We start from the raw sequence: 16791 nt of genomic DNA, 5'->3' as shown, positions 1-16791 counted from the left end.
TAGGGAATATGCATAAAATTTTAAATGGCCTAAAATATTTTTTTCTCGAATACTTATTATCGTAATATTATAATGAAAAGGATTTTTTTTTATTTACTTATTATTTAAACCCCTAAAATAATATTCAAAAAGTGCAAAATAAGGGAGCGAAATTCAAACTTCCAAAACGCGCTACCACTGGTCGAATGAAATGTGACGTCATCTGACACGACGTTGTATTCATCACTCCATAGTAAACACTAAGGTAAACACCCACTGGTCGTGTCATGTGACGTCACGCAAAGCGCGCGCACAATGGCGGCGTTTGAATTGCTTAAATTTTTTAAAAGTTTTGAATTTCATTTTTAAAAATATCTAGAGTATTTTGAAGCCCATTAATATTTTTTTCTACGTTATAAAATAGTAAACTATTAATTTAAGACAAAAAAAAACATGAATATTCCCCATTCCAATCTATCAAAAAAATTCAAACAAAAAAACTTACGAGAAACCAAACTCTTTTATCGAGTTGGTCATCCAGTTGAACATCTCCGACTGCACCTTGGGGTTCTTCTGCGAGTCCATAGCGAAGCCGAGCCCCTCGTTCACCACGTGTTCGAGACCACAACCTTCGGCTAGAGAGGTGAGGCAGTCTGATGCTATGGCCGAGCAAGACGCTTCACCAAGCTTGTTCACAACGTCGTGGAGCACGAAGTCCGCTGCCGTTCTGTGAATAGTTAGAATGTATAAATTTAAACTTATAATGCTTTGATTGCTATTGCAATAGGGATTAAAAACGGTTGGTTTCGATAATGGATTCCGTAATTCACATAAAAAACAAAACATTATTTCATACCAACATAATATATAAAGATTATATTTGAAAAAGGTGACATACATACGTATTTATGTATAAACTTCACTTTATCATACAACATTACAATAACATTATAATATTTTTCGACAAAAAAACACAGAGTTTCAATATTATTATACTTTGTAGTTATAAAAAACTTACGTAGAAATAGGGAAGTTCTCTGTTGTATACTTGCAGGCCTCCAACCTGGCCTTCAGCACTTGCACATTCGTATCTTTGAGTCCTGGTTTCTTATTCAGCACTCGGTACAACACCTGTGCGTTCGTGTCTTCCGTGGTTAGACCTTGGACCGTCGAGTGGAAGGATTGTACAGCCGCTAGACGGTTCTTCCAATTGCCATCTACCAGGCCTGAATTTAAAAATGGGAAATTATATTGAGTCAAAATTAAAATTCCATGTTGCAAATATTTTTATTGAATATCAATAATACTTGTTCAAATTACTCAAACCGGGAATATTGATAACAGGACACAGGAATCAATCAATCATTTTTTGATCAATTTATATTTTCTTTTAGAAATTTTTCAGCATGGAATTACTGTTCACAAATAATTTTTCAATAAGACATTTTATGTATGTATTTTAATAAACAACAAAAATAATTCACAAGTAGTATATTTTCACAACATCTTGAACATTCATCATATCACATCAATAAAATCAAATACACTTAAAATAAAGTTATCTCACCGTTTATAACATCAGGCGGGAACAGAACCTCGGCTTTAGCGTCCACCTCCTCGGGCGACAGCTCTTGCTCACGCGGCGGACTCTGTTGCACTTTGCCCACTGCTTTCTTTGTCACTGTTGGTTTCTTGGCTTGAAATAAAATAATCATGTAAAAAATTAAAGTAAGTAGATGAAGTGAAATTTATAAACCAACACAAAACTATAAGATGTAGGTATGATAGATGCAGTTAAAAATATTTAAAGCCAGTTTCACAACTGCTAGATTCATTCTGTTTAGCTTATCTGCTAGTTCAAAATTGAAAAAGTATGAAAATATTAATCAAAATATGTTAAAAAGGATATCAACATCTGTACAACTCATATGATGTGCTTTGTTTTGTAATTAATATATGTACCATATAAATCATTTAACTCTATTGTCTAATACCAATATAAAAACTTGTAAAAACAACTCTCATAAAATAAATATAATATATAAAAAATCTCATAAAATCATACCAGAGGGTGGTCTCTTCACTGGTTTAGGTTGTGCCGATCCCGCACTGGGCTTAGCGTCTCCTTTACCAGCCGGCGCCGCTTTTGGCTTCGCTTCCTTCTTCGGAGCTGATATTTTCACTTTGATTTCAGCCTATTAGAAAAAGACAAGAAAAATTATGCACTGATATAGTTAAAATAATAATATCAAGTAATTATTCTGCCATAAAACATTATCTTAATTGTGTGGATATGATCATTTCATTTATGATAAAGAAATGTTGATTTTTTATTTATTCCAATAAACATGAAACATATTTATATACCTACTTGGCAATTAAGAATTTATATGTATGGATATTTCTATAAAAAATTAGAGCCCAGTCTAGTACAGCTACTTTGAAATTATATGGTTAGTCAAGAATGTTACGGCGCTTTATAAGTGTAATCTTTCACATACCTTATCAGCAAACTCCTTAATCTTCTGCTCTTTCAAATTGTCCAGTTTACCAATGTGTGGCGCTATGTTCTTTTCACCAACGAGTTTCGTGGCCGTGCCGAGTGCTTCGGACGCTGCGTCTCTTACAATTGGATCTGAGGATAAAAATATCACTTGAATTTCTGTGTTGTTTTTTGTAACCAACGTCCAACGAGCTAACCCAGTGAAAATCGTCTGCTCTAATAAGGAATGTTTTTGCCGTTATTTCATTTTTTATCGTTGACAGGGAAACTGACTGTAAGTTATTTTTCATACTAGCTTACCGCCCGCGGCTTCGCCCGCTTTGTCTAAACCTTCCTCTTGAATCACTCTATCTATTAAAAAAAACCGCATCAAAATCCGTTGCGTAGTTTTAAAGATTTAAGCATACAAAGGGACATAGGGACAGAGAAAGCGACTTTGTTTTATACTATGTAACATAATATCTGCATATCCTATATATAAAATGGTACCAAGAATTAAACGAGCAAGCGAAAAACGTAGCGCTTTCCGCTATTATAAATCTATCAATCAAATTCATCACTTACCAGCACTTTCAAGCAGCTTCAACAAGCTGGCCACATACGCTTTAACAAGCTTCTTGTTGAACGCCGCGGGTTGTGTGACGCAAAGCGAGCGAGCTAGGAACGTAGCGCTTTCCGCTTTTATTGACGGGTTCTTGTTGTCGAAAGCCGCTAACATGTCTTCCATAATCGCTTCTAAGTTGGTCTGTACAAAGAAGATACCTCAAATTTATTTATATTTTTTTAACGATATACTAAAAATGTTAAAGAATCATTAGTTAAGTACAATTTTGACGTGATAACGTCTTTAAAATCGTTTTAGTCGGGTGACATGTTCAGAAACTTGTGTCACACCAAAACCTCACGAGCGCGATCGCAGGTATAACGAGAGAGAGACGGACCGATCTCCCGTCTCATCTCGAGCGCTGCCACTGCATTATGTTATCACGTAAACATCTCGATCGTAAACCTACTTTGCAAACAACCAATTTTTTTTTTTATATATATTTTCAATAGTAAATGGACATCAGACAATCTACAACTGAAACTATATATCTTTTGCATTGAGTTGACGTTAAATGCATGTTTCAGTTCAGTCTATCTCTATTTCAGATTTCGTAAAAACAGTAGTAATTCAAAACACAAAAAATTTTGCAAAAACTCACCGACGGATAAATAGCATCAATACAATCTCTTAAAGCAGTCACCACATTGGGTTTCTTCTCTTTAAACTTCTCCAGACACGCCTGTATACACGACACGGCATACGGTTGGAATTTGGAGCGGAGGCCGCTTGCCACCATGCCCATTAGTCGAGTGCCGAGCGCTACCAGCATTACATTCGTGTCTTTTGATATCACCTGGGAAATAAATTATTACTTGGTACAGAAAAAAAATTATAAAACAATGTAAGGTAATATTATTTTGGCAGTCAAACATAGAGCACTAATCAATCCCATAATCAATGGGATATTTGTTGAAAATTAGTTTTTGAGAAAGTACACAAAGTATATTATTGAGTCAAATTTTTTTTATATTTATTAACATTATTTATCGCCACTCAAGGATACCCATTTATAGGATGATAGATATTATTTCTGAATAAAAATAATGTTTCGTTTTCTATTTCATATTGAAATTTAATGTAAATTGTTACCTTACCTTTTTCAAAGCTCTGACTAGATCAGCATAATCACCAGGTTCCAACTTAGGCGCATTCTTCAAAAGATTTTCTAAAGCATCAAGGGCCTCTTTTCTTTCCTGCCACTTTTTATTTTCGAGTTTGTCGTAAAAGTCTTTCGGTAATTTGGATAATATTTCCACGGGATCTAATAGATCGTATGGGTCCATTTCGCCGGAATCACCGTTTCCTATTTCTGCGTCGTCATCTTCCGCGGCACCTATCAAGTATAAGTGATAGATAAAAAAATAAATAAATAGTATTTTCATTTTAAGGCTAATTTATTTGTAAGTAACTAAAATAAATCAATAATTTTTAATCACTGTGACTTTCAACTCTTTCGTAAACAGTTTTAAATATTGGTATGGTTAACAATATACAAAATTATCTAGTTTTACATTTACTAAACATGTTAAATTCATTCATTGCCAAATATATAAACAGCAAAAGAGTCATTGCATACACAATGTTTATTTTTGTTTATTTGTTACCTACATTCAACTTCAAACTAAAACCGCCATATAACAACAAATCTCACCATCAGTAGCATCAGCAGTGGGCATATCCCTAACCCTGTTCTGTTGAGATCTCAAATAACGCGTGGGCTGGGCTCCACCACCGCTGCCTGCGAAGGCATCGCGTAGCTCCTGTTGTACCACAGCTTGTAAAGAGGCAATGTGCGGCTCTATCGCTCCACCGATCCATCTGGAAATTTAATTAAATATCAATTCAAATTCTTAAAATATTCTTAATATTATTACTTCTTTGCTTTACCAAAATACCCTTTGAAATGATTTAGAATTAACATTAGATTCATAAACCAACTTAAGTCTCATTTCAGAAGCAATCAAAGTTGGGTTAATTTTGGTAAAAGATCTTCATAGTAAAAGCCTGACAGTCAAGCTGAATCAAGCCAACTAATTACGCCAAGTAGATTAAAGTTCAAAATACTTCCAAAGACATTATTATTCACCAACATACCTGTGCATTTCAACAACCAATGCCTTCATTTCATCTCTTACAGTCTTGTCTCTGTCAGCTAGCAGTATTGGTATTTTCTTCACCATAGGCTTGATTGCTATAACTTTGTTGCCAAACTGTTTGAGTGCTGTGTTCAATGCCGCTACACATGCTGCCACGACTTTAGGGTTCTTCTGTTCCATGCCTTTTAAAAGTTCCTCTTCAACAACTTCATGTTTCTCTATTTCTATATACATTAGTGTGATCTAAAAGAGTTATAACAATATTACAACAATGATACAATCTTGATGTTAAAATAGCCGCATTTATCTAGGAAACATTTTATTTAAACAGTATTAAAAATATATAAAATGTATTATGTTATGATATATAAAATGCACTATTCTTTGTGTTATTTATAACACAAGCGAAGAGCATATGAATAATGTCCTGAAATACATAAATATGTATTATAAAAATAAATAACTATTATTATTTTTCATATGCAAGAAATATTAATAACAGTAAGCAAGGTAATAATAGGTAATTAATTATTTCTTAATTTATACCTGTAGGGCAAGATCTTTAGTCTTAGTTCTAGGAGCTGCTATGCACTTGGCCACAATGCCTGACATGACTTCCCCTGTCGTCTTTCCTGCATGTCCACAATTTTCCACAAATACCAATGCTGCTTCAAGACCTATATAAGAATATTACGATTTCAACATCAATGGAACTTATATTACAAGATTAAGTTTTAAATTTCAATAAAACAACACTATTTAAAAAAAAGTTATGGCATTTCCATTATTTTGCATCATTATATTTTGCCTGTCATAACAAATAAGTTTACATTTCCACTATCAATTCTGAATAATTATATATAACTAATTATATAAATGAAAGCATAAATTTCCTATAGGCATGGTGACTTGATTTCTAAATAACAATATGAGCAACAATAAATTTTAATAATGACCACAAAAGAAAGTGTTCTATATATGGCTTAATAGTTAGGTGTATGTATGTGGGTTGAATCACTTTTTGATAAAATATATGAGAACTGGGGTCATAAGGTTATTGTTCTCCTTAAAGTATAATTGGTAATAGCAGGAAGTGTACCAACTCGCAGACAATACGGCTAAACAATAACTAATTACTCTTTATTAGTCTTTAATTGAGATTCATTAGTTATTAAAGATTATGCCTAATTTATATGAGAACATTGCAAACAATAAATTGAGAAGACTTGTATCAGATTGTGGTTATTAAACTATTTAATTTTAATTAAGTTCAGTAGATATAATAATAAATATTTTGTTATAGCCATTTATGGTAAAACAATGTTGCCTCCTAACCAATTACATTTGTGTATTTGTGCAGTTTCATATGGAATCCTTTATAATTACAAACCTTTTTCCTGCGCCACAGCATTACTGTCAATCACAAACTTTTTGACAAGCCCCAGGTATTTATTCCATTCCGGTGACTTCTCATCGTCAATTTGATTAAATAACTTGATGGCTTCTTCGTAACCAGCCACGCGAGCCTTCCATAACTTGTGCACACATTTCTCTTCTGTTGGTAACTTTTTAAATTCATTTTCATCTTCCATTTTGATGTTGTGTCTTCAACTTAACTTATAACTGCCAATTAAAATTTTGAAATAAATATTTGTTCACTAAGGATTAATTATAATTGGATATATGTACCTAGATTTTTTAAATTTTGTTATGAAAACAGAAGGAAATAAATGATATTATATAAGAGAGGAACTTTCTGTGACCACTGTATTGTGTGTGGTAAAAATTTTAGGGTTTGTTTAGGTATTTCATGTTTCTTGTTCTCAGAATATACATAGGTATTATCTAAATGTAATAAAATCGAATAAGGGTTTAAAGGAAGCTGAACTGTAGACTTTAAATGGATGTTGTTTGCCATGAATACAATTTGTTTACTGCATGCAGAATGACCTTTTGTTGCTTCCCTTCCAAGGTCAAGGACTGCAGCTGTTTTAATGCAGAGGAATTGCATTTTTGAAAAATTAAATATCATATCAAGTTAACATGAATAACTCTTACTCAGAGCACGAAATACAATGAGTAATTATTTCCAATCGTATTGTCTTGCGTGTTACAAAATTATCTGAAAATTGTTACGCTTTCTACATACTATAGATGATGCATATACATTTTAAATTCAGTAGAATGCAAAACGATATCGCATAAACCGTTGGCACATTAATTTATTTGAAGAAAATGAGATGCAGTAGAAACGGATAAGTGATGATTCAACGCGTTAACGATGCCCGTCTTGTAGACAACATTGCAGCTAAAGCGCAGCTGGTTCCTTACAGACATAACTAAATTACTAAACGGTTCATTTATAGCCAGTTGTGAATCTAGAGCAACTAAATAGTGTAACAACCGCCCGACAACGGTTACTTTCTATCCACTATTTTAATAATACAAACAAAATGTCTTGAAAGCCTTAACTTACCGTTATCCTGTGAGTTTTGTCCGGTTATGTTTTAAAACTAAGAAAAAAATACGAATAAGACGCTACATGCAATATTTCACATCGTTTTAAACGGGAAAATTTAATAAGTCAACCGACAAAAGAAATTCTTTTCGACGTCGTTTTTTTAAGTTTGCAAATTGATAGAAAATGGACGTAATATGAATGTTACCAGATTAAAGATTATATTCTTAACTTTTTCTCCCTAAGAATAGTGCAAGAAGAAAATAATATTAAGTATGGTTGCAGTGTGGGTTGCAGTCTGCGGATTTATTTTTATATAATTAAACACTTCATTTTCAATCAAATGTAAAAATTAAATATTAAATGAATTTGTAAAAAATATATGTGCCTTCTCTGAAAAAATGACCATTTTTTGTGTGAATTCACATTACACATACACCATATTTAATAGACCATACTTAATATACTTAGTTAATATATTGTACAAAAAGTTCAGTGTTAATACAATTTAATTTTATATTTACATACTTTGATAAATTTTGTCTACATTCTCATAATGGTTATTAATCGGGAGATTTGTTTTAAGCAATGGCAATTTTTAATTTGCTGTCATTTAATTTAACCATAGAGCGTGTAAAGTCTTCCAATACTATTGTCTATTTTCACATTATGATTGAATAAATAATTTAAATTACAAATGATATATGGATTTATTTAATTAAATAGGTAAATAAAAATGATCATAATTGTGATCCATTATTTTTTTAAATATTTGGTGTTTGCAGTTGCGACCTGTAATATTTTTCACATCCTCCAAGCATCCTCCAATCGCAGCTTCGGTATCCACTACAGTGTTGCCAGTTTGTGATCTTCATAAATCTTCGCTCAAATCAGAATTTATACTCAATTTTAATCAAATGGTTTTTCGCTCGTCTGCGTGCGAGACGTGTGTCGCGCTGCCGTCGTGACTACTGTGCGTTCGCAGTTTTGTTTTTTTTAATTCAATGTACATTATCAAAATAACAATTATAAGCGTTTAACAGCAAATAAGTGTAACTTTGATAATATCTGACGTTTTACAGTAGAGAATACAGTGAATTTGATAAATAAAATAAACAGTTTGTTATGTTTTCATTTGTTGTTGGGGTGAGCAGATTGAGTTTCTTCTAACCGTGAGGGAAAAATTAACAGCTGTTTGAGCATAGTATGCTTCGTATTGTAAGTAATTTACAATATAATATTTGTTTTTTTTTATAATAGAAAAGCTAATTCTTATCGCGAATTTAAAAACGATCTGTGTGTTAAATGTTGCTTATCGATTACTATCATGCATTGCCGAAGCTTCATTGTTTTCCTATTGTTTTGACTAATAAATACACCACTTTATTATTTATCTAACTCTAAAGTAGCTGTAGGTGTTTATAGTAAAATAAATAATATGCTTTAAGGCAAACAATAAAGTGTATACCTATGTAATATGCTATTGAAATCAACGAGTTATAATAATTTTATTACCATTTTATGTTTTGCTTATAATTAACAGCATCAATTTAAATACAATACAAAGTACGTACCTACCTACCACACAATTATATTTATAAAAATACCTACCTACATAATTATTGTCTGCTTAGGTTATAGTCAATAGTGTGTATTTTTTATTTAAGTAAATTAAAACTGCGAATCTTTCAAATGATCTGTGGTTTATCTACTAATATTATAAAGCTTGATGATTTTGTTCATATTTTGTTTGTTCGAACTACCTAGCTAATTCTATCTAGGTATTGGTTCGAAATTTCGAATTGGACATTATTTTTGTGATCGTCGATCAACCTGTGTTGATCGACGATCTACCTCGTAGTAGGTACATATCTGTCAACTGTGTATCTATCCTGTGATAGTTCGACATATTGTAGAAGGCTGTATATTAACATCAATCGACAATCCATGAAAAACAGCAGTATGACTAGGTATAAGTTGTTATACCTAGTCATACTGCTGTTTTTCATTTTTTTTATTAATCCAATTTTTTTGTAGATTGGTGTTGACCAATCTACAAAAAAATTGGATTAATAAAAAAATAGAAAAAAGTAGCCTATTTTGAAAGCGGATGTGGATACGTGGGTGGGGATCAGAAAAAACGGGAAACAGGGTGCTATGGCGACAGGACAATAAGTTTTTTTTTAAAATTATAATTGATCTATAAATTAATGTCCCAAATCATACCTAGTACCACAGACTAATAATAATATACTACGTATACAAGCTAGTACATTCGTCATTGTTCCTTCTTTCAATGGGGTTTGACCGTTTGACGCATTTGGTTTGCTCAAATGGTCAACTTAGCAACTGATGCACTTCTCATATTATGATACTGGTGCACTTCTCAATTGTCAATTGGAAAAAAATCACTTATCAATTGGAAAAATCAATTAAAAACATTACAAAAACCATCAATCCCAACAACATTTTTTCTACATCTTTTTACATAGGTATTATCTTGAATCTTGTGATAACATAAAATTAATATAATGCATCTTATATTTCTATTTTCTACCTAATACCTATTGGTTACGATTTATAAAATTAAAATGATTAGGTTTCCGCAAGAAGAAAACAAAGTCGCGAAAGTGTCTCTGGTCCCTCCAAAAATATAAAATTAAAATAATTCATAGTTATAATACATACGTAATACGTATGAAGAACGTTTTATTATAACCGAAAAGAAAATTGTTATCCCACTTAATAACGCAGTAAGCCCGGTATTACACGGATGCGTATTGCAATTCCCGCCATAATGCAGGCGCCATTTTTGATGATTCATCCGCTCAGATCGACGGACTCTTTGTTGAAAACTAATATCCTGGTTGATTTTTTAAATTATTGTGAATCATCATGTCCGTTATGACTTTCTTCGAATCTAAATTGCAATTTACACATTTAAAGGTTTTATTTCTTATTATTGAGAGTCGCTACCGTTATCTTCTAGGAATTTAAAGAAAGCTTAATTCTTTTTATACAGATAGTATACACATGTATTGTTCATTTACAAATCACTTTACAATTATTGTCTAAGTATTGAATGAAGAAAAAGCATATGGATACCACCCAAGGACTCGCGGCATCTAATTTTTACTGAAACTTGCTCGAGTCCGACATGACGGATCTTTGCAGATTATTCCACTTTCGTTTTCACAATCACTACAAACTTTCATCCATTGATTCATATATATGTATTTATATTCCTTGCGACAACGACGAGCGTACGCTCTATACCTCCAAGGTCTTACAAAGTTCTTTGGTAACACGTGATCAAGTAAGACAGACCCTAAGGGCGTATTCAGAAAGAAAGCTTGAAACTTATAAGCGCTTATCGGCGCTTGTCAAAACCAGCATTGACAAGCTTGTCAAAACCAGCATTGACAAGCGCCGATAAGCGCTTATAAGTTTCAAGCTTTCTTTCTGAATACACCCTATGGACAGACCATAGTCAAACTGTCACATTTATATGATACGCTATTTCGTCCAATGCGAATTGTTTTGCTATGTTAATCATACCATCACGTGTGACACATTCTAGACTAATAATGGGATTGAGGTGTTCTAGTCGCTTAAGCCCGCACTACGTGGGATTCATCGCTCTGATTCAATTACAAATGGTGCCTACGCATGCGACATGTTGTTGTTTCTAGTGCAGTCCATGTGAAAAGCGATAGTGTTCGACCCATGACCTATCGTAATATAAAAGCCCGTGTTGAAAGCGCAGGAAGGATCTCATATCCAGCCCCCGTACCATGATGTCTTAAAGCAGTATTATTTCCAATGTGGAAAAATGACCCTGCTTTTAAACGTAGTTAACGCCATCAGTTTTCCAAACTGGATATAATATTGCTACAAGAAGGCTGCAAGACATCATGATGAACAAAAAATAAGCAGAAATTTTCTATTGTGTCTGTGATTCCGGGGGCTGAGTTATTACGAAAGATGCCATGTAATCTTGGTATGCTATGTTGTAGGTAATTTTTAACGATCGTTTTTATAGCAGAAAACTCTTTTATAAGCCAAGGAATTATGTGTAAAATACTAAAAAATACAAAGTAACAGTATAATAATAGTGAGGCTTTCACTTCAAGAGTGCTTTAGAACACATTCAAAGCTACAGTCGTAAGCATTAAATAAACCTCAGAACAAGCTTAAGAGACAAGAGATTGTTGAGTTCTTTGATTTTATATGCACTAGGTGTGCTTTAGTCTCAAGTAAAATATATTTTACTAGCTGCTCCCCGCGGTTTCACCCGCATTGCTCCGCTACTGTTGGTCTTAGCGTGATGATATATAGCCTATAGCCTTCCTCGATAAATGGCCTATCTAACGCCGAAAGAATTTTTCAAATCGGACCAGTACACCCCGAGATTAGCGCGTTCAAACAAACAAACAGAACAAACTCTTCAGCTTTATAATATAATAATATAATATTTTTAAATAATATGGAAGAAATTGTAAAGTGTTTAATACGCTTTCTTACACCAGTAGCAGATATCCATACTAATATTATAAATGCGAAAGTAACTCTGTCTGTCTGTCTGTTACTCAATCACGCCTAAACTACTGAACCAATTTGCATGAAATTTGGTATGGAGATATTTTGATACCCGAGAAAGGACATAGGCTACCTTTTATTGCGAAATATGTACCACGGGCGAAGCCGGGGCGGACTACTAGTTATTAAACAGAAGTCACACAAAAAGATTGGTAGATACTCTATTTGCACATCCCTCATGGTTAAAACATAAAAAATGATATTACCAAATATGTCTGAGAACTGTGTTATCTTTTCAAGATTTGCACGTACCTATATGTACTCGTTCTTTACATCGTATCTTTCGCATCCACAAAATAACTCAAGAGCTTTAAAAAGAAAGGTTGATAACTACATGCCTAAATAAATAAATAAAAAAAATATACACTTTTTCTTCAAACAACATTTGTAGAAAGCGTCTAGTCTAGTGCTATAAGTGTAAGACACGCTGTTGCATTATCTTCGATCATTACTACTTTCTCCATTAAACTTTCTTTTTTTTGTGAAATTATAGATTATAATAAAACGACATGGCTGCTAATAGATAATCGTAATCTTCCATGGTTACCGTTTCAAACAAAAATTTGAACAATGCATTAAGTTACTGAAGAATTAATGTAACACGCAAAACATCTGATATTATGTCTTAATTCAACGGCATTTAAAAGCAAATTGGCTGCAGTCCACTTCTTACTTCTTAGTGTCAACGCAGAAAATATATGGGCATTGGGGATGTATAAATAGGTTTAAATGAATTCATAATTATCATTAGGTACCTACTGTTACTTTACTTTAAATCTTATATCTCTGAATCCGGGTAATCAAGCGAATCAAAGCATTTTGTAACATCTCCTGGACTCCTGAACGTTTCCAAATTCGTATACATACCTAATTATAATGAATTGATCAGCTGAAACATAAAATAAGCGAGGACAAATATGTGTGTATTAGTACAATGTACATATCATCGAAATTTCGCGTATCGGCGTTGTGCGTGTGTCGAAAAATATGCAATTGTATTATATCATACCTACATTTATTTCAGACCCAAGTACTTATTCTTTGCTATTGATTCAACTTATAAAGTTGTTTTAAAGCACTTTTAAAGCAATTAAACAATAATTGTACGGTAACTAAATATAGTTCGGTAAGCGCTGATTCATTTTAACTGGAGTGTCATCTAACTTGTTTATAGTTGCAGCTGTTCCAATTGTCTATTAACTGTGTATTTTATATTTTAACGGAAAATAAACTGTAATGGATTGTTTTACGATTCAATTGTGTTACTGTACGCTATTATGTAATTTGTTGTGGTTATAATTGGTAAAAAATATGTGGATAGCTGTCTATATCATCTGGTAGAATATAGTTTATTCATCGATTATCCAAATATGAAATAATTAAAAACAAATCCTCTCTATATATTTTGCTTCATTAAAATATTACGTTTATAACTAATGTAAATTCATCATACTGTGAACTAGGTATCTAAATTCTTTTTAGGTAACCGTAGTTTAACATATGAAAACCATACTGGTTTTATTCCCGTCTCTATATCTTGTTTCATGAATTTGGAACCTGTTATACAACGTTCAAAACATAAAATAGACATGAATTATATTAAATTTAAAATAGGCTTATATTCACTTTATTTATTATCTTGAAAAAAATACGCAATAACACAGGATGAACAATTACGTCAACAGTTAATGCTTGCTATCGTTTCATAATTAATGAATATATAATTGGTTAATATTAATAGCGCATTACGAAAAATCGATTACGAACTAGGTTAATGTATCTAAAGTGGATATAATAGTAGATACATCAGATCTTCCTTTGAGATGTTAGTATCGATCCCAATGTATTTAGGTCACACATTTTTGTCGCAATAAAATAAAATGCACAACTCATTGCGCTGAGTGATCTTTTTGGGGCGAATTCTATTAATGGAAGTGAATTTAAATCGACTACGAGTTTATCTCGTATCGCTTTGGTTGATGGTGAATGGTGATGATGTTCAGGTATTTTATAGGTATTTGATGTAGGATATGTTGGCAGGTTTTAGACGAAGGAGCTGGTGCAAGTGAAAGACAGAGAAAATACCGATAATTTCTCCAGAATACAAAATTGCTTCTGTTACGAAAATATTGCAGTAAGTTAACTATATTGAAATGATTTTGCAATTTCAATACAATTTGAATGCATTTCTGATTTCATGATGATTCAATCCATTAAGATCACTTTCACTCGAAAGTACAAAATACTTTCCGTTAAGCTTTCCGTATTCAAACTGCGCTAAATACTTTCTTCATAACTTTAATTAAAATATGTAAAATCGAAATAATGTCGCGTCGTAAAAATCAAAACGGATGATTTCATAACCCAGTTGCGTGGCGAGCAATTTCAGTTAACAGTGAATAGTGATCCTAAATATAAAATCGGTGCAAGTTGCGGTAGGTATAACGAGTTGCAAGATATCGACAGATATATCGCGTAATAAAGTTTGGAACTAATGTTTTTGTGCGATAAAAGTTATGTGAGAGTCGAAGAATAAGCCGGTGTAATCATGCTGGTGCGCTAAATATTTAGTTATGTATTGGACTGCAAAACGATTTTAAAAGAAGTTGAGTGTGCTGAAAGTTAATGATGACGTGATAATTTTCATATTTTCACGTAAATGTTCTAATGGTTCTAATGTTGTCATTTTATCTGATGGTTAAACTTAACGTAACATAAACTTGCACATACGAATATCTTAAAGCCGTTCATAAGAGCTTTTTAGGTTGTATGACAACTGGCAAGAATGATGATTAATCTTCCTGTTAAATTTTCACTGTCTTTCTCCATATTTTATAAACTTTCCATTAACATTATAACGTGGTGTTTTATGATGTCTTTCTGTAGATTACAAAGTTTAAAATGTGTACGCTGTTAAAATATGCAATAAATAGTGTAGGTAATAGGTATGAATAGATGGTAGAAACACGAATAACATTTTATTTAGTTCATTTGTAATTGCAGAAGAACATTTTCGGTGAGTCATGTAAAAGTCTTGTCATAATATATTCAGGTATCGCGTAAACAGCTAACAAGTAAACAAGCGATAACAAAAAGTACAAAGCAAAATGAGGCAATTGTTGGGTAATATAGTAAATATTTTATAAAAAAATTACTTCCTGATGATTCAAACCTACAACATGATAAATGTTTGCAAGGCTTAAGCACAAAGATGCCTGAATTGGCAAGATGGTATATTTAGATAACAAAAGGCGAACAAAGGTAAATATTACGTACGTAGGGCTTACTGTTAGTACCAACCGCTTTATTTCGTCAAGTGATAAAGGAGATAAGTAGGATATTTCATATTACTTCACTAAAATGCAGGCGAATATAATCATGATGACGTTATACATTTATCAGATAGGTACAACCTATGGTACAACCTGAAAGAGTTTAAATAAAATGGTTTAGAAATTTTGTTAGGATATCAATTAAATTGTTTATATTTCAAATTTCAAAGGTATATTATGTTATGTAGGTATAGGTTCATAAATCATAAGTAGATACCTACGCTATCACAAAACATTAAAATCAATAATCATTCAATATAATACCTCGTTAAAATATTGTTATAAATCACGACGCATGTAAATAAATTTCGAAATAATGTATTATTAATTCAAGTAACTTCCTCTTCTCACTCACCATTTTCGTCAGCAGCGAATTTAGTATTCAATAAACAGATGAGACAAAGGAATTGAATTACTGATGCTATAGGAAAAAAAAGTTTGATTCAGTCGCGCTCCGCATAACATTAAAGTTTCGATTAGGCTTCCTGATGTTTAAAAATAAACAAATATGGCTGGCGGAAGCCGATCGGCCTTGATGGGTCCTTTTGTCTCGACTCTCGTGTCTAGATATCGTGGGTTGTTATGGGCTTTAAATTGTTGTGAATATTGTTCTTTGTTAGTTAGACCTATAAGTAGTAGACGATTAATACATACTTACTTAGCGCCTATGCTTTAAGCTGTAACATCTTGCGTTATTTATAGTTTGTGGGAATCTCTTTGAAAATTAGGGAATTAGGGCGCACATACATATTTACATATAGTTAGTACGTTCTCATCCTTTAATCTGTTTATGCCTGATATTACGGCCAATGCCATACAGTTGGATAAAACAAGATGTCTTTATTGTTGTGTTCTTTATGGCTGCGATAAGTCTAGTTAGTATTTATTGTTGATAAGAAGGCATACATATTTGCACTGCATAGCGCTGTTTTCAATACACTTTCTTGCAAAAGGATCTTCTTCTTGGGTAAATCATTTGTAGATAAATGTGAGACATTATCTTACATTCTTCCCGATACCAATAAAGACGGATAACACCGCTAGCTATCCGATTATATCCGATGTATCAATGTATTTTGTATTAGAAAACTTAATACATATATGCTGCATACTCACCTAGCAGACACGTAATTCTATCAATTATATAAAGTACTAGTTTAATTACATAGACGCGGGCGCAGTCACGTACGACATAAAAAACCGCCCACTTCAACCAT

General features: G+C 32.6%; 2 protein-coding genes across 5 annotated transcripts in view; one reads left to right on the top strand and one right to left on the bottom strand.

Annotated features, from left to right (window-relative positions):
* The window catches only part of LOC123701423 (protein mini spindles), a 33462-nt gene extending 25638 nt beyond the window's left edge, over positions 1–7824 (bottom strand). Inside the window, exons 1-13 of the mRNA XM_045648900.1 lie at positions 7662–7824; positions 6576–6808; positions 5732–5862; positions 5184–5428; positions 4741–4907; positions 4184–4422; positions 3688–3882; positions 3047–3227; positions 2481–2614; positions 2045–2174; positions 1547–1675; positions 998–1205; positions 485–706 (exon numbers count right to left, since the gene is read on the bottom strand). Of these exons, the coding sequence (XP_045504856.1) occupies positions 485–706; positions 998–1205; positions 1547–1675; positions 2045–2174; positions 2481–2614; positions 3047–3227; positions 3688–3882; positions 4184–4422; positions 4741–4907; positions 5184–5428; positions 5732–5862; positions 6576–6777 (2183 nt within the window). The 5' untranslated portion in view covers positions 6778–6808; positions 7662–7824. The remainder of the gene's footprint in view (positions 1–484; positions 707–997; positions 1206–1546; positions 1676–2044; positions 2175–2480; positions 2615–3046; positions 3228–3687; positions 3883–4183; positions 4423–4740; positions 4908–5183; positions 5429–5731; positions 5863–6575; positions 6809–7661) is intronic.
* Positions 7825–8550: 726 nt separating this feature from the next.
* LOC123701408 (protein goliath-like) overlaps positions 8551–16791 on the top strand; it is a 95311-nt gene continuing 87070 nt past the window's right edge. For 3 of the 4 annotated variants that reach the window (XM_045648870.1, XM_045648869.1, XM_045648868.1), the window contains exon 1: positions 8551–8861. The gene's annotated coding sequence lies outside the window, so the exon portion shown is untranslated. The remainder of the gene's footprint in view (positions 8862–16791) is intronic. The other variant, XM_045648871.1, reaches the window with a different exon arrangement.

Source organism: Colias croceus, chromosome 21, assembly GCF_905220415.1.
Source record: "Colias croceus chromosome 21, ilColCroc2.1".
Lineage (NCBI taxonomy): Eukaryota > Metazoa > Arthropoda > Insecta > Lepidoptera > Pieridae > Colias > Colias croceus.
This window is presented reverse-complemented; position numbering and strand designations above follow the sequence as displayed.